We start from the raw sequence: 19798 nt of genomic DNA, 5'->3' as shown, positions 1-19798 counted from the left end.
ATCCCCGGCCGATCATCAAAGGTGCACCTGCCATCACTACAAGCTGTGTTTAAATGCATGCTAGCAGCACATGCCAGCAAGGTAGAAGCTATGCTGAGAAGACGTTACAACGGCCTGGACATATGCAGCTCGAGGTGCGGATGACGTAATGCCCGTTTCGCCCCGGAGCACGTCCCCCGGGCCCCAGCAGCAGTCAGCTCGGCGACAGAAGAGGAGCCTTGTGCCTTGGAAGGCTAAAGCTGGCTGGAACCCTCCACTGTGAGTGTGAGATGCATGTGGGATGCCTTAGCTCAGAAGAGAGAGCTTACAACCTTGCTTATTTCCGCATAAATCGCTTCCATTTCTGACACTTTGTCGCATCTGCCCCTCGAGCCCCAACCAAACCCGCACGGCACCGCGGCATCTACCTACGCCTACCTTAATTCAACTTAGCTTGGCTTTCCGAGACCTCGCCCTCCCGCGACGTCACGAGCTCACCCTCTCCTCTACATCGCCGCGTGCTCCCGCTCCCTTCCACCACGAACCAGTTCGCACCAGTTTTCACAACCACCCAGAGCCGCGCGAGATCATGTGCTTCCATCACCCTCTGTCGTCCCTTCATCAGCTGTAGAGCGTGGGGGTCAGAAGACGCTGTCGCCTGCCAGCCTCGTAACATCGTGCACCCGTCGCCTTACCTCATTCGCCTCGGCTTCTTTCACGAGCTTAATCAAACCTCTCGCACTTCTCAAGCTTACCTCCCTCCATACCACCCAAAACCTAGCGACGTCCCACGCACCGCTGCTTTTCGTCTTTGGACCTCCTGTCCAAGGCACAAACTACGAACAAGCTGGCTCCTTTCGGGCGATTTGGTCCGCCGCGTCCGCATCCTCATAACCGCACGAGTCTCCTCCGATACCTGTTTCCACGAAGCGTACGGGATCGATACCGCGAGCGCGTTCTCAACTTTCGTCTCCATACCATTCCGCAGTTCAAACACCGATTTCAGTCGAGCATCTACCGATACATCCTCGAGCGCCAGCGCAAGCGAAACGAGAAGTCGAGGCTCGTCGACGTCTTTGCGCGTCACAGTCGCCGGCTGCTCCTGGGTCCGCCCTCGGTCAGGCCAAAGCGGCATGCGAGGGAGCGAGGAGGTACTACAGGCAAGAAGATGCCCACTTTCTCAGACTACACGACCACCTATGGTGGAGGTGGAGGCGGAGGTGCAGGAGGCGCCAATAATGACAGTAATGGCTATGCATATGGCTCGGCAGAAGATCCGCCCACCCCAGGCGAGAGAGGGTTCCGGCGGAAATGGCTGGCTGCGAAGGCGGGGAGCATGTACCGAGCCGCTGCGGTAGGAGTCAACGAGATCAGGGAGGGCTATGCGCAGACGCGGGTACGGCCTTTGGAGCCGGGGGAAGGTATGCCGAGGACTACAATCCCGGGATCATTCCCCGACGTCGCCATCACTGTCCAGGGAGACGACCAGATGGTCATCTTTCCATCATACGCAAAGCGACATGTCAAGCAGGATTGGACGGCGGAATACCAACAGCATTTCGAGGAAGAGCCGGGCAGCGCCAGGGACCAAGAGTTTTGGAGGAAAGAGTGGGAGCGTAATGAAGACGAGAAAGCCATCGTAGACATCGACGTCAGGGGATGGGTTTACTCCCCGCATAAAGGACCGATTACTCGGCGCAACCGTATTCTCATCGGCCTTGCGCGCCAGCTAAGCGGCATCCCAGCTCCCAGGCAGGATGCCCCCGCACCGGATAATCTCTCTGCGTTACACCAATCACACGAGGAACGACGAGAGCAGGAAAAGATTGCGAAAGAGGCCGCAGAAATCGAGAAGAGAGGCCAAGAAGAGCGACGCGTAGCGTATCAGGGTGGTTTTAGCGAAGCGCCGAAGGACGGATCCGACGATGATGCGAATAGTATATACCGGGCGAGATCGAGGTCACGAAGTGGCACACAAACGCCAATGACAGCTCCTGGCTCTCCCAAATTGGCACCGACGAGGACAAACACTACGGGGAATGATTTGACAGATGCCGAGCTGTCTGTTGCGAATGCCAACCTCATGGCAAGAATAGCGCCGTTCATGACTACGCCTTTGGTTCAGCTGCCCATCACTGTCTTCTTCTACAATGACGAGAAGTCAGCGTCCCGGACTGTGCAGACCAACGATGCGGGCCACTTTATCCTGCGCGCCGCTTTGGAGTTTGTCCCTACGCACGTCCGAGTTCTCGCTAATGAGGACTTGTCGGCAACCCAGGAAGTCAAGATCATCGAACCGAAGGGTGTGAGTTTGATCAGTGACATTGACGACACGATTAAGCGATCCAACATATCGGGTGGCGCAAAGGAGATCTTCCGCAACACCTTCGTCCGTGAGCTCAAGGACTTGACGGTGGAAGGTGTTCGGGAATGGTACAACGAGCTGCACTCAATGGGGGTCAGCATGCACTACTGCTCGAACAGTCCCTGGCAACTATTCCCGGTGCTTGCCAGCTATTTCATGATAGCTGGCTTACCCCCTGGATCGCTTCATCTGAAGCAGTACAGTGGCATGCTCCAGGGTATTTTTGAGCCAGTGGCGGAGAGGAAGAAGAGTACCCTCACCAGGCTCATGCACGATTTCCCCGAACGCAGGTTTCTCCTAGTCGGTGACAGCGGCGAGGCAGATTTGGAGGTTTACACAGAGCTGGTGGAAGCCCACCCAGGACGGATCATCGCCATCTTTATCCGCGATGTCACAACGCCGGAGCAAGCCGGGTACTTTGATACATCTTTCGAGACTAGTAGCGCACGTCAGAGAGGCTCAATGTCCAAGGCCACCGACCACAGCGATGCTCCACCGAATCGCCCGGGGCTTCCTCCACGCGGTGAGGCAAAGACGGTCGGGCCTGTCATGGGCGATCTCATCGACTTTTCCGACGAACCTGAGGAGACCACGCTGAATGACGCCGCTGCACTAGCCCAGATCCAGGCCAGACCGAAGCCGTACTCAAGCGCTACCGATCTTGCCATTAGCCGCAAGCCCCCTCCACCACGACCCAACAAGCCAGCTGCACTTCGCGGCGCTCCATCTGACACGAATGTGCCCACGATCAAGGTCAACAGCATGGGCGCTACGCCGCCCCCAATGCCGAGTGCTCGCAAGCCGTCCGCAGACAGGGGCAATCCTCATCCTCTATCGCAAATGCACAATTCGTCTCAGCAGACAATTGGAAGCAACAGGAGCCTGCCGAGTACGGCCAAGATATCAGCGTCCACATCGCAAAACGACACAAGTAAGACGAGCAAAGTTGCACCGGCGCCTCCACCGCCTCGGCGTCGGGGCACCCCTTCCACTTCCCGTAGTCTAAGTCCTCGGAGCGTCGATAACCGGCGGAGACTATCGGGCAACGAAGACATCGACTTCGAAGCGCTACCACCGCCGTCCGCGGCTTCCCGGCCACAGCAGGTTCAGCCGCCGACATTTGTGAGGGCGCAGACGGCCAGTCTCAGGTCCGGATCCACATCCCCAACATACGGCAGTCCGAATTTGGGACCGACGGCGGCGGCTCCGAATAGGAAGCACGAGCTGTGGATGCGTCGACTGCAGCGAGCCCAGGAGATTTTGGAGTCGCACGGGGTAGCGCTGTATACCTGGCGAAGGGGCGACGACGTAGTGGCCGAGGCTGTGGGGATGGTCAAGGAGGAGCTGAAGAGGGTTGGGCTCAACGGGGAGAAGGATGCGAAGACGGAGGGAAAGAGGTTTGAGAGGCAGATTAGGAGGGAGCAGTCGCAGCAACAGCAGCATCAACAGCAGGGTGGATATCAACAAGGGTCATATCAGCAAAGGCGGTGATTGTCTAGAGATTCCTTGGATGGCAACGGAATAACCGCAAGAGGAGGCGTGATTGGGGGAAAGCGGCAAGCCGAAAGGGAGGGGAGCGGGGAAACGGAATAATAAAGGCGCTGGGTGGTTGGTTGATTCAAGTAAATAGTTTTTTACAATCAAATCTGAAATTCTTTCAAACCACGCAATTTGATGTTCCGAGGTGTTCGGCATGATGATCAACAACTCATGCTTTGAGCAAGGAGACATGGTCTTTGGGAAGCACGGACTAAGGAGACGGTTGATGGGGAGCGTCATGAAGAAGAACGCATGGCATGTGTGGCGCCCACATGGTACTTCTCCCCTCCCACGAGGTCAGCACCAGAACAGCATGCAAATAGTTCGGATAGCTGTCCCGAGTTATTGGACCGCGAGGAGGAGGGTGGATGTTGACCGAATCCACTAGAGGCAGTTTGAAGAATATTAGGGTTGTGCTTCAGAGTTTCTGCACGTCCCCTCTGTCCTTTTTTTGAGGTAGATGAACGGGACATGTTAGCTATTACTTCCCACGAGTCCCGGAGTCCGAGGCCTGACTTACTCAGCTGAGTTGACGGCTTCTTGGGGGGTTCATCCCTGGCTGAGATGAGTAGTCTCGGACGCGATGGAGGTCCGTGTGGGATAGGAGTCTTGCATTAAGAACATCAGACGCCGTTTAGATTGGAATTTGCCGGGACTATGTTGCAGAGTGTTCCATGGCATTGGGAATAATAGGGGCTGAGGATGATTGGTGGGTTTTGGCATAAGCTTTTTTTGAGTTGATTGTTAACCCGCTCTTTCATAGTACCATCTCATCCAGATGGTAGGTCCCCCGGGTTGTGGTTGTCAGGTCTGCGTACTTGGACTATGGAGTAGGCACCTTGGTTCTCTGTCTATCTGACTGCCAGAAGAAAGCTTAATGCGCACAGGTTTCAGACGACTGGGGACGTGTACCTTACGTGAAGCGCGCCATCGTTCTTGGATAGATTTTCCATTCTTGCGGGGAACGTGCTTCTCTTTTTGGGGGGGATGAAGCGCATTGTGATCGTTGCACGCGGGGCAGTCGGACGTTGAACCCAAAGATGGTCTATTGACTGAACTTTGGGTGAGAGAAACTGAGAGTATCGGGGTTCGTTGAGATTGACAGCGGGCAGTTGGAAGACAAGAAACGGGCGGGAGAATTCTAAAGAGATATAAAGATGATAGAGTTCGCTGGTCTGTTGGGTTTGGATTCAGATCATCATCAACAGCTTTCAAGAGCTGTTCCCAACAAGATCACAAATAACTCTTTTTCGTTCCGTTTTACATCTTTTGCGTTCACGACTGGGTCGTCTCATATGACAGCTGGTTCTATCAACACGCCAAAAATCTCCCATATAGTAGAGCCAAGCCTCTTCATCAAGTTCATCCCAACCGCTTCTTCGTCATAGCCAAGACGCTATCATCCACTCCTCCCCCCCTCAATACCACCATATAATCTCGAAGTAGTCCACTTTACGAGTTAGACCGATAATGTACATCCGAAACAACCTCCTCGTCTTGGCTCTCTGCCTCTCCACCCTAGGCCTGGCATCGCCTACGACCAACTCAAAGAGCGGTTCCAAGACTTCACATAAGGGTGGATCTTCTAAGGGCGGTTCCAAGACTTCGCATAAGGGTGGATCTTCTAAGGGCGGGAAAACGCACTCTAGCCTCCCAGCTCATGCGCCGAGTTCCGGATCCGCTGCCGGTGGTGGTGCTGGCACTGGCGGTGGTGGCTCCGCGGCAGACAACGGAACCACCTCTGGCGGCGCCAACACGGAACTACAGACGACGTTCCCGACGGCCAAGGGGTCGCAGAACATTGCTGCCGTGAAAACCATTGCTGCACACCAGTCGTTCGACGGCGGCATGGTGATGTGGGATCGGAGCCCGAGTACCTGCAAGGGCCAGACCGAGGGCGGGAATAAGGACGCCGTGTTTATCCTCGAGGAAGGGGCTACGATTAGCAATGTGATTATTGGGCCTAATAATGGTGAGGGGATTCATTGTTTGGGGAGTTGTACTATTAACAACGTGTAAGTTTTGACCTCACCACCCTCCTCCCTTTCCCCACGCGTATACCATTATGGCCATATTCCCTCCATGAGTTTTTACTGATATTCCTTGGAACAGGTGGTTCCAAAAAGTCTGCGAAGACGCTATTACATTCCGCCAAACGTCAGGCACATCCTACGTCAACGGCGGCGGCGCCCAAGACGCAGCCGACAAGGTCCTCCAGCACAACGGAGGCGGTACCGTCGCCGTCAAAAACTACTTTTGCAAGAACTGCAGCAAGATGTACCGCAGCTGCGGTAACTGCAAGACGCAGGTGGCGCGGCACTCGACTTTTGACAATATTCGGCTCGACGGCGGGAAGGTCCTGTCTGGTGTGAATGGGAACTTGGGCGATGGGACGATTGTGAGGGACTCGTGCGTGTTGGGCGGCACGCAGGTGTGTGATAATTTTGAGGGGAATAGTAGCGGTGCGGAGCCGAAGCTTGTTTCGAGTGGGCCGGATGGGAAGTTGTGTGTTGCTACGAATGTGAAGACGAGTGGGTGTTGAAGAATGGTAGAGGTCTCTGTGAGGCTTTGCTTGTCTTCCTGTGAGAAGGTTGGGTTCCGTTGTCTATATTTTGAAGCAGCAAATATGATCTAGAAACGGCTTAGAGTTTGACTCAACCTAGATTTGGGTCAAGCTCTAGGCTGAAGCTGTAGATACATCCACATTGTCACGAAATTCACTCACTGTGAAGTTGAAGTTGTCAATGCTGATGGAGACGTTTAGTCTCTCTTTTCTGACGTGACTCTCGCCATCTCTCAGATTCATATCACTCGTTTTTTCTCCTTTCACTTCGGCTTGAAACGAGACTTGGACCTTGCTCGCCGCTTCATATTCACATTGCTGCGTGAGGCATTTCTCTTGTGAATGATACATGAACCAGATTTAGTACCCCTTCTCAAGTTCACAGACACCAGAGCTTCGTCCTCATGGTCTCTAGGTCTCGAGGACGTGGGGTTCATGACCAGGGTATCCCTCTGGCCTACACTCGAGAGTCCCGCCAAACTAATTGACAGTCCCCGCCCTTATGATCCCCACCACATCCACAACGAGGGCTTTCAGAGTCTTTCTTCCCACAAGAAATTCGCCCGTCATAGTTACAACTCTGAGCCGCCGTTTCCACATCCGCTGAGCGTGTTAATCTCGCTTTCACTGGTCTATTAGTCTAGTTGGTTAGGACGTCGGATTCTGATGATGGCTACGCCTCAATGGACTTCCGTAAGCCCAGGTTCGAATCCTGGATGGACCTTCATTACTTTTGTCGCCGAGCGCTCTTGAACTTGCAAGATGTAAGTAAGAAGGCATATGAACTTTTGTTGGGACTGGCTCTCATCTAGTCACACATCGTGTTTGAAACATGGTGCTCTGGATGTACCTGCGCCGATGTGCAGCCAAGAATTGGACTGATCTTGGTAAGCGCTTGTGCTTGGGACATAAGGGTCAAGTTTAGCTTGTTTGCTGTGGCATTATGTTTGTATACATGCTTCTTTTCATTAAGATCTGTCAAACAGAGATAATGTGCACGCGGTGCTGAAACGGCGACGTCGAGTTTAACTCGATTTATGGGGCGTATTGCTGAGATACCTCAACCTCGAAAGCTAAATTACTTTATCTTGGCAACGCGTAACCCCCTTATGCTTTGTTTGGAAGAGTCTGAGTGAAGAGAAAAGCATTTGTGTTCATTACTGCCAAAACTTCAAGCTGAATGCAGTCCTACTTCACATCAAGGGCGAAGGATCGGCCATGCCGTTGAGGAATACGGGGAAAGCAGGGGAAGATCAGGCAATGTCACCACGGGAGAAGTCATTCTCGAAGCCCGCCATGGCCTGATTGCCTAATGCGGCCGAAAGGACCGGGGTTACTATGGAGGCCGGACCGGGGTCAAGGGGGGCTGTCGGCTGTCCGTCTTTTGCCGAGCGCGGCATTGTGGGGGGCATGGACGGGGTTCATCTCGTATCGCAAGGGGATCACGGTACTCCAAAGTGACACTCTAATAATAGGGATCATGTGGATATCTACAGATAGTGAATAAGACGTGAAGAAGGCCCTTTGGAATGCGGTTTAGGGGAGATGTCTTGACAGCGCTTGATCGAAACGTCCGAATCAATTTCGTTGTTCGTTTGCCACTGGGCAGCTTTCCCTCGTTCGAACATGTACCCTCACTCATTCTTGGGTCTTTTGACTTTATGCCTTTCGTTCTGCTCTATTGCCCATGCCATCCCAACCGAACGACGCCAGGCCAACGACACCTCTGCTGACGTCCAGACATACTTCAATCTAGATGGCTCAGCGCACGACGACAAGGTCAAGTCTCTCATTGGTGAAGGCTACCGCTTGATATCCTTGAGCAACTATGGCACGGCGCCGGACGCAAAGTATGCTGTCGTCTGGGTACGGCGGGATGGAAACCCGTTTCAAGTCATCTAAGGCGCAGACGAGGCGACTTACGACGACTGGTTCGACTCGTGGAAGTCCAAAGGCTATGTTCCGACGCACATCTCCGTCACGGGACTGGCTGGCAGCGCCATCTACGCGACTGGACACAGCTTTGCGGCCTTAACAATCCCTACGCGTTTGATAATGCGACCAATGGTATCGACATGGTTGTGAAGGACTTCAACATGTGCGGTTCCCCTTCGGACCGCCTCTATTGCGTTCTGGGCCACGAAAATGTTGGGAATCAGATGTCTACCATCTTCTACTCGTCTGGCAACTACACCATCGACTATCCCAAGATCTATGAGTCTGAGACGGCGAAGCGCTTCTGGAGGCCTTCTCGCCTCTTTCGCTCAGACGATCACGTTGTCACTCCCCAGTTCGTGGACACCTCCGTTGGAAAATGGGTGGCCATGAATGATCTCACGACCGAAGAGCTTGCTTCTCAGATTGAATCCCAGAAGCAGCAGGGCCTACACCCGATTGACCTCCAGGGGGGTGGCTCTGGACAGGACATCCGCTTCGCCGTCATCTTCGCCGAAAGCGACGTTCCCGAGGCTCGAAAATGGATTGCCACCGGCTCCTTCACCGGTTTCAAGGATAACGCGGGTGCCACAACGGCCTTTGATGCCGCCATGCAGACCTGGATGAAGAAGAACGGCGTCCGCCAAGCCCAACTCGCCATCGCGTCCAACGGTTCGACCATTGCCGAGCGCAGGTATACCTGGGCAGAGAGCGACCGCCCCATCGTCGAGACGGACGACGTCTTCCTCCTCGCCAGCGTGAGCAAGATCTTCGTCCACGCGGCCATCTTCAACCTCATCGAGGCTGGGAAGCTCAACTACTCCACGGCTGCATACCCTTTATATGGATACAACGAGCCCGCAGACGCCCGCGCAAAGGACATCACCATCGACCACCTCCTCGCGCACACATCAGGGTACAATCGCGATACGTCCGGCGACCCGAATTTCTTGTTCCGCGAGATCGCCATGGACCTATTGAACGGCACCCGCGCCGCAACGCTACGGGACGTCATCGAGTACCAGGTCGCCCGCCCGCTCGATTTCGCCCCCGGCACGGACTACGCTTACTCCAATTACGGCACCATGCTCCTGAGCTACATCGTCAGCAACATCACAGCGACGCCCTATCTCGACTTCTTGAAGGCCAATATCCTCGGCGACCTAGACGTACGTCTGTACGAGACGGCAGCGAAGAAGCACGCCGGGGATCGCATCGTCCAGGATAGCAAGTACACGGGCTACGACCCGCGCGAACCACAGGCGTACCGACTCGTCCCGGGCCCGTACGGCGACGACGGGGCTATCAAGGAGGAGTGCGCGGGGGCATTCTCGCTTGCGGCGAGTGCGGGTACGGTGGCGAGGTTCATCGGCTCACACGCCGTCAGCGGGACCGGCGGTCGGGCGCCGTTTGCGGAGCGGGATGGGACGTTGGTTGGGGCGAGGACTTTTGCGTCGAGTAGGCCTGATGTTGACTGGGCTTTGACGATTAATACGCGGGAGTATATCTCTGAGACGGAGTTTGACGATTTGAGGTATTGGAAGATACCTTTTGTATTGAGGACTTTGCGGTGGCGTAGAGGACGATGAAGATGAGTATAAGTAATGTTAAATCGGAAGTTTGTGAACATGAAGTCAAATGTTGATCTCGGATATGTTACTGCAGCTCTGACCTAAGTGATACAAATGTCGAACCCTTTCAACGGATCAAGACAACTTGCTCCCAGCAACTGCGTACTTCCTCAACGCTTCTAAAGCTTCTGCATACTCACGCTCGATCACTTGAGCATGCTTGAGAGACCGAGGTGTTATCGAGCAAGGAAATGGCAATGGACTGGAGTTGAAGCCATCTGAGTACGCGAAGCTGCGTGTACATCAAGTCAGTTCACATCTCATGTGCGCGCAAGGGGCAAGGCGTCAGACTCACATATCAACATCAATATCTCTGCTTTTCTCATCTTTTTCAGGGTTGGCTTCAAATCCCCAGAGTATTCTCGCGATGTTCAAGGCCACGGACGCAGACCCAAGGTGCATGCCGGGGCAGATCCGGCGGCCCCAACCAAAAGCACTATGGCCGAATGTGCCAGGGTATTCGCGGTCGGTCAAGAACCGCTCAGGTCTAAACTCATGGGGTTCTGGGAAGTCCGCTTCGTTGTGATGGACTAGAACGTACTTAGTCAGAGCATCACACAAGGTTTTTAGCGTCTTAGGTTCGACGTACTGCTCCATAGAGGGGCGATGACAGTGCTGCCCTTTGGGATGAACATGCCCTTGTAGACATGATCCGCAGTGCTTGCATGGGGAGTGCCACCGAGCACTGCGACAGGTCGCCAGCGTAACGTCTCCGAAGCTATGGCGCGGACATACTCGAGCCTGTTTAGGTCCTCAAACGTGGGCAACCGGTCGCCTCCAACAACTCTGTCGAGCTCCTCTTGCGCTCTCGGGATGAACTGTGGGCCGAACTTGGCACAAGCCAGGAAAAAGCTGGCTAGAGACCCGGCCGACTTGAGACAGTGGTGGTTAGTTACGTCGAGGCTTTGCATGATCGAAAACCATGAAAGGGGAATGTGTCTCACCGTCTCAACGCCAGCTCCAAACGGTGAGCCTGCCGTGTACGCTATTTCGAGGTCTGACATCCCGAGGTTGACTTGTTCTTCGAGCAGGTGTTTTGCGAAGGATTCTGGCGCGACGCCCCTGGAAACTTTGTCACGGACTTCGTCCATGAGTTCAGTGTACATCTGAACGTCCTTCTGTCGTTGCTTCAAGACCTCAGCCTTCCACGTAGCCAAGAAGCTAGGGACGTATTTGAGAACAGGGTATCTCTCTACAGCAAACTTGCCAGGGATACTAAATGCCGACACAAATCGTCAGAAACACCAAGTTCATAGGATAGTTGAGAAGAAGACGGAGAAGCTCACTTGACCGATGTCAAACGTCCCATCGACTCAGCATTGCGTTGGACAACGATGTCAGTGGCGATATCCTCCACCCTCCTACCGTATGTTACCGTCACAATGACAGATGCCGCATATCGCTCAAGGTGCCTTCTGAAATCTCTGGGAGTCGTGAGGAGCTCATTCATAAGCACCTTGGACTCCAGACTCTGCACCGGCCGGTATGTCTCACTCTGCCGCTGCATGAAGCCGCTGTGCAGGAGTTTTCGCCATCGCCGCCAAAAGGGAGAGTACGAGGCCATCAGACCCCTCATACCGCCGGAAAGGAGCTCGCCACCCATGATGAAGCGCGGTCGTGACGAGAAGATGGAGCCTTTCTTTTCGAGGAGGTCCCACGCCGCTTGAGCCGAGCCCAGCACGATGGTCGGCGTCGGGCCCATCTGGAGGTAAACGACGTCGCCGTACTCCCTGCCAAGTTCCTGAAACCAGAGCCATGGCTTCCGAATGCCTATTTTGATGACCTTGGGGCCGGGGGGAAGTTGTGAACGGTGTGAATAGAGTTTCCATTCTTGTCGTAACTAAGAATTGAAGATGTCAGGACAGTGGCGAATAAAGCATGTCAGAATGAAGTTTTCTTACCCGGGGGAATATGAGAGCTAGGTACGAAACTCCAGCTATTACCGCCAAGTAAACGAGAATGTTGACCAGCATGGTGGAGTGGTTGACTCTTGGTAGACCGGGATAACAAGTGCGTAACTTCAACACACGCATACATAGATGTTGAGTCTTCAGTCCTTCTTCGGTTATCTTAAAAGACTTAGCCGGGGATATATATGGTTCTGGAGGGGGGAACAGTACAAGATAGTAATCAAACCCGAGGTTGTTCAATTTTTCGATGGTCAGTCGAGCGGCTAGCGCTTCAACTTCGACTTTTCCAACAATTGCCGATCTTGGCGAACACGATTTAGCAAGCCACAACTGGGTCTTTTCAATCCTTCCCGCTCAATAGTCATGGATAAATCAAGTCACGATACGAACAAGTCTCCTTGATAACCCCGCAGTCTGGGTCGGAGCTGCACGTGGGTTACGCGGGGGAAACAAGATGCGTGTGGGGGGACCACCCCCGAAACGAAGCGGCCCATGCATGCTTCTTGCTGACTCCAAACTTACAAACGCCTTGGTTGGACAGCGGAAAATCATACCCTGGTCTTTGGTAGCATCACCGCGGCAGTTGTTCGAGAGAGATGAAGAGCATGGGAGGCGAAGAGGTACAAAGTCTAGGAGGTCCCTGTAGGCCCGAATCTAAATAGACGATACTCCTTGCTTGTACACTACTCAGGGAACTTCGGAATTTGAATCTTTGACCGGATTGTAAATTTAGGCTCTAGTTTCACCTCTACTATGACACCTGATTCTTCCGGTTGGCTGAGCAAGCCTTTCTTGACGTCGATCCTCCTTGGCATAGGAGGCTTTCTCTATGGGTAGTGAGTCTTTCTACGCAACGATAACCTTTCATCGACTACATTCTTACGCTATAGCATAGCGATTCGGGAATAATTACACCAAGTTTGGCACTCAAGTCATTTCTCACCTATTTCGGAAACCCTGATGCTCCCCTTCGAGGTGCTATCGTTTCCGTATATCAAGCTGGAGGTATGGCGTGTCCTGAGAACGGCAACAGATATTCATCTAATAGTATTCTTAGCATGGCTTGGGAGTGCATCTGTTGGTGTTACTAGTGACAAGTTTGGCCGCCGTAAGGCCATTGCCTTTGGCTGCATATGGGGTGTCATCGGCGGTGCTCTGATGGCGGGTGCTGCCCACGTCGCCATGCGTGCGTAAATTTCAAATCTGAGAAAGGTGAGAAGAAATGCTAAGATGAGATTCAGTCATTATGGGTCGACTACTAGTTGGCTTTGCAGTCGGTACAATCACTGGCGTAGCTCCAGTCTTTGGAGCAGAAATCGCTAAGGTAGGTTGCATTGCTCCACGAACGAGTTACGAAGATGCCAGAAGCTAATCTTCCCCAGACTCATGAAAGAGCCAGAATCACAGCTGTCAACCAGATGAGTAAGTCGAACTGTCGATAGAAAGTCTCGATTCATGCATGCTAATAAGATCAAGTGGTCGCCTGGGGCTTCTTCGTCGCTCTCTGGACCGGCGTTGGTGAAGGCAAATGGAAAAACCACAACCAATGGAGGCTCGGCTTCACCATCCAGAGTGTCCCTGCCTTGTTCCTGGGCATCAGCGTTCTCTTCCTGGGTGAGTCACCCAGATGGCTCTGCCTTAAAGGTCGACACGAGGAAGCCGAGAAAGCTTTCCGCAGCTACCACTACAACGGATCTAACGACGACTGGTGCCGTAACGAGTTCACCATTATCCAGGTCAACATCGCAGAGGAGCTGCAGGCCCAGGGTAAGCTCTCCTGGGGCGACTTGTTCAAGACTCCCGCATTCCGTAAGCGGCTCTTTGTCGGCTCTTTCGTCTGGGCTGCTGCCATGCTTTCCGGAATTTCGTTTGTTCAGTATTACCAGACGGCCATCTACGCTACACTGCAGTTCAGCCAAGATCAACAACTTCTCGTTAGTGGTCTCTATGGTTCTGTGGCACCCGTGGCCTGCTTCATCTCGTTGTTCTTTGTCGATCGCATCGGCCGCAAGAAGATTCTCATCATAAGCTCGTCTCTGTTGTCACTTTGTTACTTGATCATCACCATCCTAGCAGCAGTATACCCTGCAAGACCCGGATTTCCGACCAACGAGGCGGCTCAGCGCGGTCTTATTGCGTGCATTTTCGCTGTTTCGGCCAACTATTCCGCACTCCTGGGACCTATGACATGGATTATTCCGTGAGTGTTGTTCCGAGTATCACTTCCCGAACAGCCACGTTAACACACAAGTATAGACCTGAAGTATTCACTACGGAGCTCCGAGCCAAAGCAAACGCCATAGTCCAGGTCATCCATTACTCCATTAGTCTCATCATTACGCAGTGTTCACCCATCGCGCTGGCTGCGGTTGGCTGGAAGTATTATGTACGTTGAACTTGTTTCCACTTGCGTTCAACTGATTCCGTCTTCTAATTTGATGTCTCAGATATTATTCATCATAACCAACGCTTTCTGTGCTATCGTCTTTGCGTTCTTCTATCCCGAGACCAGAGGTATAAATCTTGTCATCCATCGTCCATGGGCATGAGCTAACACCTGACTCACAGGAAAATCATTGGAAGAAATCGACGAGATTTTTGGCGATGTCAAGATCGTGCGTGATGTTGATTTTGCCGAGAAAGCTGGAGTTCAAGAAGTCGAAATTCGCCAGCGCAAATGAGGAAGTTGCGGGATTTTGACATGACGGCAAGGGCAAGAACTGTGTGTCTAGTAGGGTAGATACATATTGATAGGAGAGATAGTTGACCTCAATCTATGAGCAATGCAGTCCAATTTCGTGTTTGACGAATGACCTACTCATCTGCTTGTGGGCCCTCAGCTGAGAGTCCGAGACATCCAGGTACAAGATTGTGGAGGACTATTGATAGACCGACACTGAAAGGGTAGAGTAGTTTTTGTCAGATATTTGGGTACTATAATTCTTCTGTTAATGCTGGCTTCGATTGAACGTTCTACGAGTGACAGCTTGCTGAAAACAGAGTTCAGCTGACAGAACGTCCTAGAACTGCTCTACTCCCACTTGAAAGGTTCCCCCATGCGAACACGAACAAGGTACTATGATGTCTCAGTACGCAACATCACATTGACTTCACTGAAGTACTTCCTAAAACTTGTGCATCAAAACTTCATGCGTACCAAAACTTGGAAAGAAACTTTTAGTCCAAGCCAAGAAGCCAACCAAGCTCATATGTCGTTATATATCAATCATCCTCGCTGTTACTTCCGAAATCCAGCCCTTTTCCAATGCTTTTCGACTCAGCTTAATCGCACATTTTCGTTCTTCACTTCTCTTACAGCAACGTGCGGCGGTAGTTGAACCGGGCTCACGGCCGCTTCTACATCAACGGCTCGGTCCCTCGCCACCATTTGCACCGCCGGTTCCGGATCAGCCGGTCTCGAGGCATACCGCGACGTCCCCCTACGTCTGTGTCTCCTTAAAGTCATACAGATTAATACGTACGTCCACAAGACGATGGAACCTGCGCTCGAGAACAGCCACGTGAGGGCAACGCAGTCGGTCTGCTGCGACCAGTCTCGGTGCCACGCGTACCGCACGGTGGCGACGCAGACAACCTGCGTGATCACCCAGAATGCCCAGTAAAAGTAGATTTGACCACCCATGTAGCCAGGCGGAGGAAGAATGCATTTGTGGATGCTGAAGATCGCTGCGTAACCAGTTTGCGTGAGAATCAGGATGACCAAGAGGTCCACCATGGAGGTTATGGGTTTGCCAGCCTCCGAGGATGCTCTCATCAAGGTGGCCGCTATCAGAATTGTGGTGAGGAGGAATATACTGAGGAGTGCTGTAGCTGAATAACTGGCTTCGCCCATGAGACTTGTTCGCGGTGGCCACGGTTGTTCTCTTCGCCGGCGGAGCCATATTTTTGCCCGGGCGAGAGGAGCACTGTAGAAAGGCATTGCTGGGCTTTTCGAGAAGGAGGATGGAAATGAGGAGATTTTGGTGCTTTCTGCCCGGGTTTGAGATTTTGAAAAGGTGATGCTGAGAGAGTCATAGATATCTGAGGCTGCAAAACTGGAAAACAGTTCATTCATCAGCAGTCGCAATCGTCTCACAAATGATGGAGAGTCATCTTATTTAAGCATCTGCTCTACGTATTATCCCGGAGAATGTCATGATGTGAGTTTAATCGATGAGGCGTCAAGAGAGTTTATGTACATCCACTCAAGCCTTTGGGGGCGTTCAAGTGGCCGTGTGTTAATTCCACCTTGATAGACATTATTGACTTTTATTGGTACTCAAAATCGTGTGTAGGGATCGAATGCTGCTTTAGGATCCTCTCAATGACTGCTAAAAGGTTGGGATTGGGAAAAGGTGAGGAAAGAATGGAGTTATAATTAAATGAATGGGAACAACAGAATTGTTTCTTCTCTCTTCTTGTTCAAGCCATTTCAGGGACGTTGAATGGTTCTTGTAGCTAATAGTGGTCGAAGTGGTGTTCAAGGTCACGCGATAAGCTGAATTCGCCCGGTCTCCGAACGGGCCGAGAGGGTCGGACCACGCTGGTCGATAAATTCGACATGAACGACTTGAAAGTCTGCGGTTCCAACTGCCTGTAGACTTCACGTGTAGTTGCAGTCGGCTCGGATTCTCTCCGACGTGGAGCTTGAGAGTCGAATGCACACGAATTGGTTGTCCCGGCGATCAGATCAGAGGGCCATGAGGGCCTCTCGTTGAGGAGAATATCGCTCATTTACGAGACATCCCGCGCGGGTAATTGAGCTCTCCCCGGGATTGCGTGGGTCGACTGGATGCTCCCCTCCAAATCTCCAACATCTTTCCCCCTCAACCGTGCAGAGTCGATACCCGCAACTGTGCGAAGAACACCATGTGTCTGGTGTGATGTGGAACTGTGGTGAGAGCCTCGAACGGTGAAGCAAGCAGCGGACCGGTGGTTGGAGGGTCAAACTTCAGAGTCTCCGTAGTCCTCCCGCAGCGACCCGAACCCCACGCTCCATACTCCGTGTCTTCCCCCTCACCGACATGCCTCCGCGCCCGGCTGCCCAGCTCCGCACCAACAGGAGTTCCCAGACTCGATGGACTTGGATGGAGTGTACACGAGGAGTACTTGGACACGACGCGTCCACGAGGGCGCGGGGCGGGTTGACCCCCTTTTCCTCGCTGCTATCTGCGGTAAAAATGCCCCTCTCGTTGGAAGCTGGGACTTGAAGACAGCATCGACGATGCAGGCCTTGACTAATGGCGCGCGCTGCAGGGCCGGGGTGGGTTGAATGTGGGCTTCTGTGGATCTCACAGCTGGACTCTTGGCCGCAACCATGTAGTTTCTGAGACCGATTGGGCGTCGTGGTTTTCCATTGAGGCCTAGAACTTGGTTGCCAGGTTTCTTGTGATAAGCTAAGAACAAACTCGCCGAGCATCTGTACTTACGTAGCTATTTACACTTTTTCGGACTGAAGATATCGAATAATGCAGTTCGACAAATCCTACCCGATTCCCGGTCAGTGCGGTTGGATTAGTAGTCGGCAGGAAAGGGTTGCGCCAAGCGAGGACCAAGATCAGATTGATGAGCTGTCCAAGCTGCATGCCGCATACTGCTGCAGTCCTCGCATGTGGGATTACTCAGATACAGATTCGTACATAACAAGTACACAGTACTGTTCCACGTTCTCAGCATTGAGACTATTCTCTGTTAGGTATGCGTAGGAGTACGGCAATACTTCAATAGAGGCACAGAGGCGCAGACTTTCCAAGTATTGAGACTATTCTCTATTAGGTATGCGTAGCAGTTCGGCAATACTGTCTCAGTATCTACCTGCGGCCCATCCGGGTCCCATTAATCTAGATCCACCAGACTGACGGGCACTTGATGGGAGTGAACATGGGTTCACCCATGTATCTAGACATTCCTGACAACCTCATTGCTGAGCAATGGTCCATGTTTAGCCCCGGCGTCTAGTCCGTGTGCCTGTATCAATGACATCAGTGGGGTTCCCGGGATGCCGTCACGGCCGGCCAATTCCCAAAGCTACCCCTCCATCATGCCACCTTATTGACCCCTCGGTCTTTTTTTGGGCTCGAAGCACCTTGTACTCCCAGCTATTCAAAGCCGCGTTTCTCCCGCTGATCGTTTCTAACTTTTCTTCCCTTCTCCTTTCTCATTCCAAAAAGTTTGATACCCAAAAAAGCCTTCTCTTCAATCTTTGCAGACGCCTCTTTTACCTTTACATCCAAGCCACATTCACCAATCCTTCAATATGCCTCAGTCCATTCCCACCGCTTCCCGTCTTTTGGACCTCTTCAGCCTCAAGGGCAAGGTTGTCGTTGTCACGGGTGCCTCCGGTCCCCGCGGCATGGGCATTGAGGCTGCCCGCGGCTGCGCCGAGATGGGCGCCGACCTGGCCATTACCTACTCTTCCCGCAAGGAGGGTGCTGAGAAGAACGCCGCCGAGCTCGAGAAGGAGTACGGCGTCAAGGTCAAGATCTACAAGCTCAACATCAGCGACTACGACGAGGTTGAAAAGACCACCAAGCAGATCATCGCCGACTTCGGCAAGATCGATGCCTTCATCGCCAAGTAAGTCCCAGTTCTCTCTTCAACCCCGCGTGACTCTTCATTGTGAGGAAAGTTGCTGATGGTTATGTTCTCTACAGTGCCGGTGCCACCGCCGACGCCGGTATCATTGACGGCACCAAGGAGGCCTGGGACCACGTCATCCAGATCGACCTGAACGGCACCGCGTACTGCGCCAAGGCCGTCGGCGCCCACTTCCGCGAGCGCGGCTCCGGCTCCTTCGTCATCACCGCCTCCATGTCCGGCCACATCGCCAACTACCCCCAGGAGCAGACCTCCTACAACGTCGCAAAGGCCGGCTGCATCCACATGGCCCGCTCCCTCGCCAACGAGTGGCGCGACTTCGCCCGTGTCAACTCCATCTCCCCCGGCTACATTGACACTGGTCTGTCCGACTTTGTCGAGCAGAAGGTTCAGGATCTGTGGAAGAGCATGATCCCCATGGGTCGCAACGGTGACGCCAAGGAGCTCAAGGGCGCCTACGTCTACCTCGTCTCCGATGCTAGCACCTACACCACCGGTGCCGACATCGTCATTGACGGCGGTTACTGCTGCCGGTAAATGCCTCGTTTCTTGTTCATGAAGCGGGCGGAGCAACAGCACATGGATAGGAAGACTAAAAGGTTTCTAATCCTGGATATGATGTTATGACTAGTTAAAAATAATAGACATAAAAGTAAAAACATTGTAATCTCAGTCGATTGATATGATGATCCAAGCTATGCGCCCCGACCTTTGCCTCATGGTTTCACGCAACAGTTCAATGCTGCAACACCATTCGAAGGTAATACAGCAGTCAAGCAACATCGTTTATTTTGGAGATACGAAGGCTTATGCAGCACTTCAACCAAATCCCACAAAATCCATTGGTTTCCTTGCAAAAGAATATTTTTCGCCGTGTAAGCTTCTCCTGTCTCGCCGCATCATGTCCCCGCAATCATGAGTGATGATGTATGCGTGATGACATGATCTGGTTCCTGGCTCCATTTTCTTAGCCTCAATTTCTTAGCTACCTATAGTGGACTACCCGTGAACACTCCACCCGTTGTATCTTCCTACCGTGAGCCATCCCAAATCGTGATCCTGGGCTCGGTCCGCTGCAACTCCATTCCATTGAAACCTCCATGATAGTGTGATCAAAATTGATTCGTAGTTTCGGGAACTTAGAAGCTTCGTTCCAAAGTCACACGTCAGAAAATACACAATCTCACGCAAAAACATAACTCCGCACCCAGAGTCTCAGACTTCCGAGGTGAGCTGTTGAATGCGCAGTCAATTCATTCCAATGCCAACATGATTGAAA

The 19798-nt window shown here is 52.7% G+C and overlaps 6 protein-coding genes and 1 non-coding gene across 7 annotated transcripts; 5 read left to right on the top strand and 2 right to left on the bottom strand.

Annotated features, from left to right (window-relative positions):
- Window positions 1-148: 148 nt before the first annotated feature.
- BDP81DRAFT_483137 (uncharacterized protein) lies at window positions 149-4003 on the top strand (the record flags this gene model as incomplete). Its single annotated transcript, XM_060595042.1, has 4 exons — window positions 149-258; window positions 645-648; window positions 809-2284; window positions 2321-4003. The coding sequence occupies 4 exons, from the start codon at window positions 149-151 to the stop codon at window positions 3833-3835; spliced, it is 3105 nt and encodes a 1034-aa protein (XP_060442146.1). The 3' UTR covers window positions 3836-4003.
- Window positions 4004-5353: 1350 nt separating this feature from the next.
- Window positions 5354-9970, top strand: BDP81DRAFT_396921 (pectate lyase-domain-containing protein; the record flags this gene model as incomplete). The annotated part of the gene is made up of 4 exons (XM_060588254.1): window positions 5354-5898; window positions 5996-6314; window positions 8160-8312; window positions 8468-9970. The coding sequence occupies 4 exons, from the start codon at window positions 5354-5356 to the stop codon at window positions 9968-9970; spliced, it is 2520 nt and encodes an 839-aa protein (XP_060442145.1).
- On the top strand, window positions 7076-7170 carry BDP81DRAFT_t254. Its single transcript has one exon. It is a non-coding gene; the product is annotated as a tRNA-Gln (tRNA).
- BDP81DRAFT_433969 (cytochrome P450) lies at window positions 9605-12275 on the bottom strand. The gene is made up of 7 exons (XM_060590917.1): window positions 12133-12275; window positions 11914-12081; window positions 11299-11852; window positions 10957-11227; window positions 10602-10884; window positions 10308-10542; window positions 9605-10244 (listed from the first exon to the last, which is right to left on the bottom strand). The coding sequence occupies exons 2-7, from the start codon at window positions 12043-12045 to the stop codon at window positions 10088-10090; spliced, it is 1632 nt and encodes a 543-aa protein (XP_060442144.1). The 5' UTR covers window positions 12046-12081; window positions 12133-12275; the 3' UTR covers window positions 9605-10087.
- Window positions 12276-12553: 278 nt separating this feature from the next.
- Window positions 12554-14716, top strand: BDP81DRAFT_433965 (general substrate transporter). The gene is made up of 9 exons (XM_060590916.1): window positions 12554-12758; window positions 12818-12927; window positions 12980-13108; window positions 13164-13246; window positions 13305-13344; window positions 13399-14122; window positions 14179-14308; window positions 14370-14436; window positions 14491-14716. The coding sequence occupies exons 1-9, from the start codon at window positions 12676-12678 to the stop codon at window positions 14601-14603; spliced, it is 1479 nt and encodes a 492-aa protein (XP_060442143.1). The 5' UTR covers window positions 12554-12675; the 3' UTR covers window positions 14604-14716.
- Window positions 14717-14746: 30 nt separating this feature from the next.
- On the bottom strand, window positions 14747-16189 carry BDP81DRAFT_67522 (uncharacterized protein). The gene has a single exon (XM_060596139.1). It carries the CDS (start codon window positions 15995-15997, stop codon window positions 15200-15202), a length of 798 nt encoding a protein of 265 aa, XP_060442142.1. The 5' UTR covers window positions 15998-16189; the 3' UTR covers window positions 14747-15199.
- Window positions 16190-17982: 1793 nt separating this feature from the next.
- BDP81DRAFT_433962 (short chain dehydrogenase) lies at window positions 17983-19348 on the top strand. Its single transcript, XM_060590915.1, has 2 exons — window positions 17983-18498; window positions 18576-19348. Exons 1-2 carry the CDS (start codon window positions 18179-18181, stop codon window positions 19054-19056), a joined length of 801 nt encoding a protein of 266 aa, XP_060442141.1. The 5' UTR covers window positions 17983-18178; the 3' UTR covers window positions 19057-19348.
- The last annotated feature ends 450 nt before the right edge of the window (window positions 19349-19798 follow it).

Source organism: Colletotrichum phormii (genome assembly GCF_030913505.1).
Source record: "Colletotrichum phormii strain CBS 102054 chromosome Unknown BDP81scaffold_17, whole genome shotgun sequence".
Classification (NCBI taxonomy): Eukaryota; Fungi; Ascomycota; class Sordariomycetes; order Glomerellales; family Glomerellaceae; genus Colletotrichum; species Colletotrichum phormii.
Note: the sequence above shows the minus strand (reverse complement) of the source record. Positions and strands in the feature narration are given on the sequence as shown.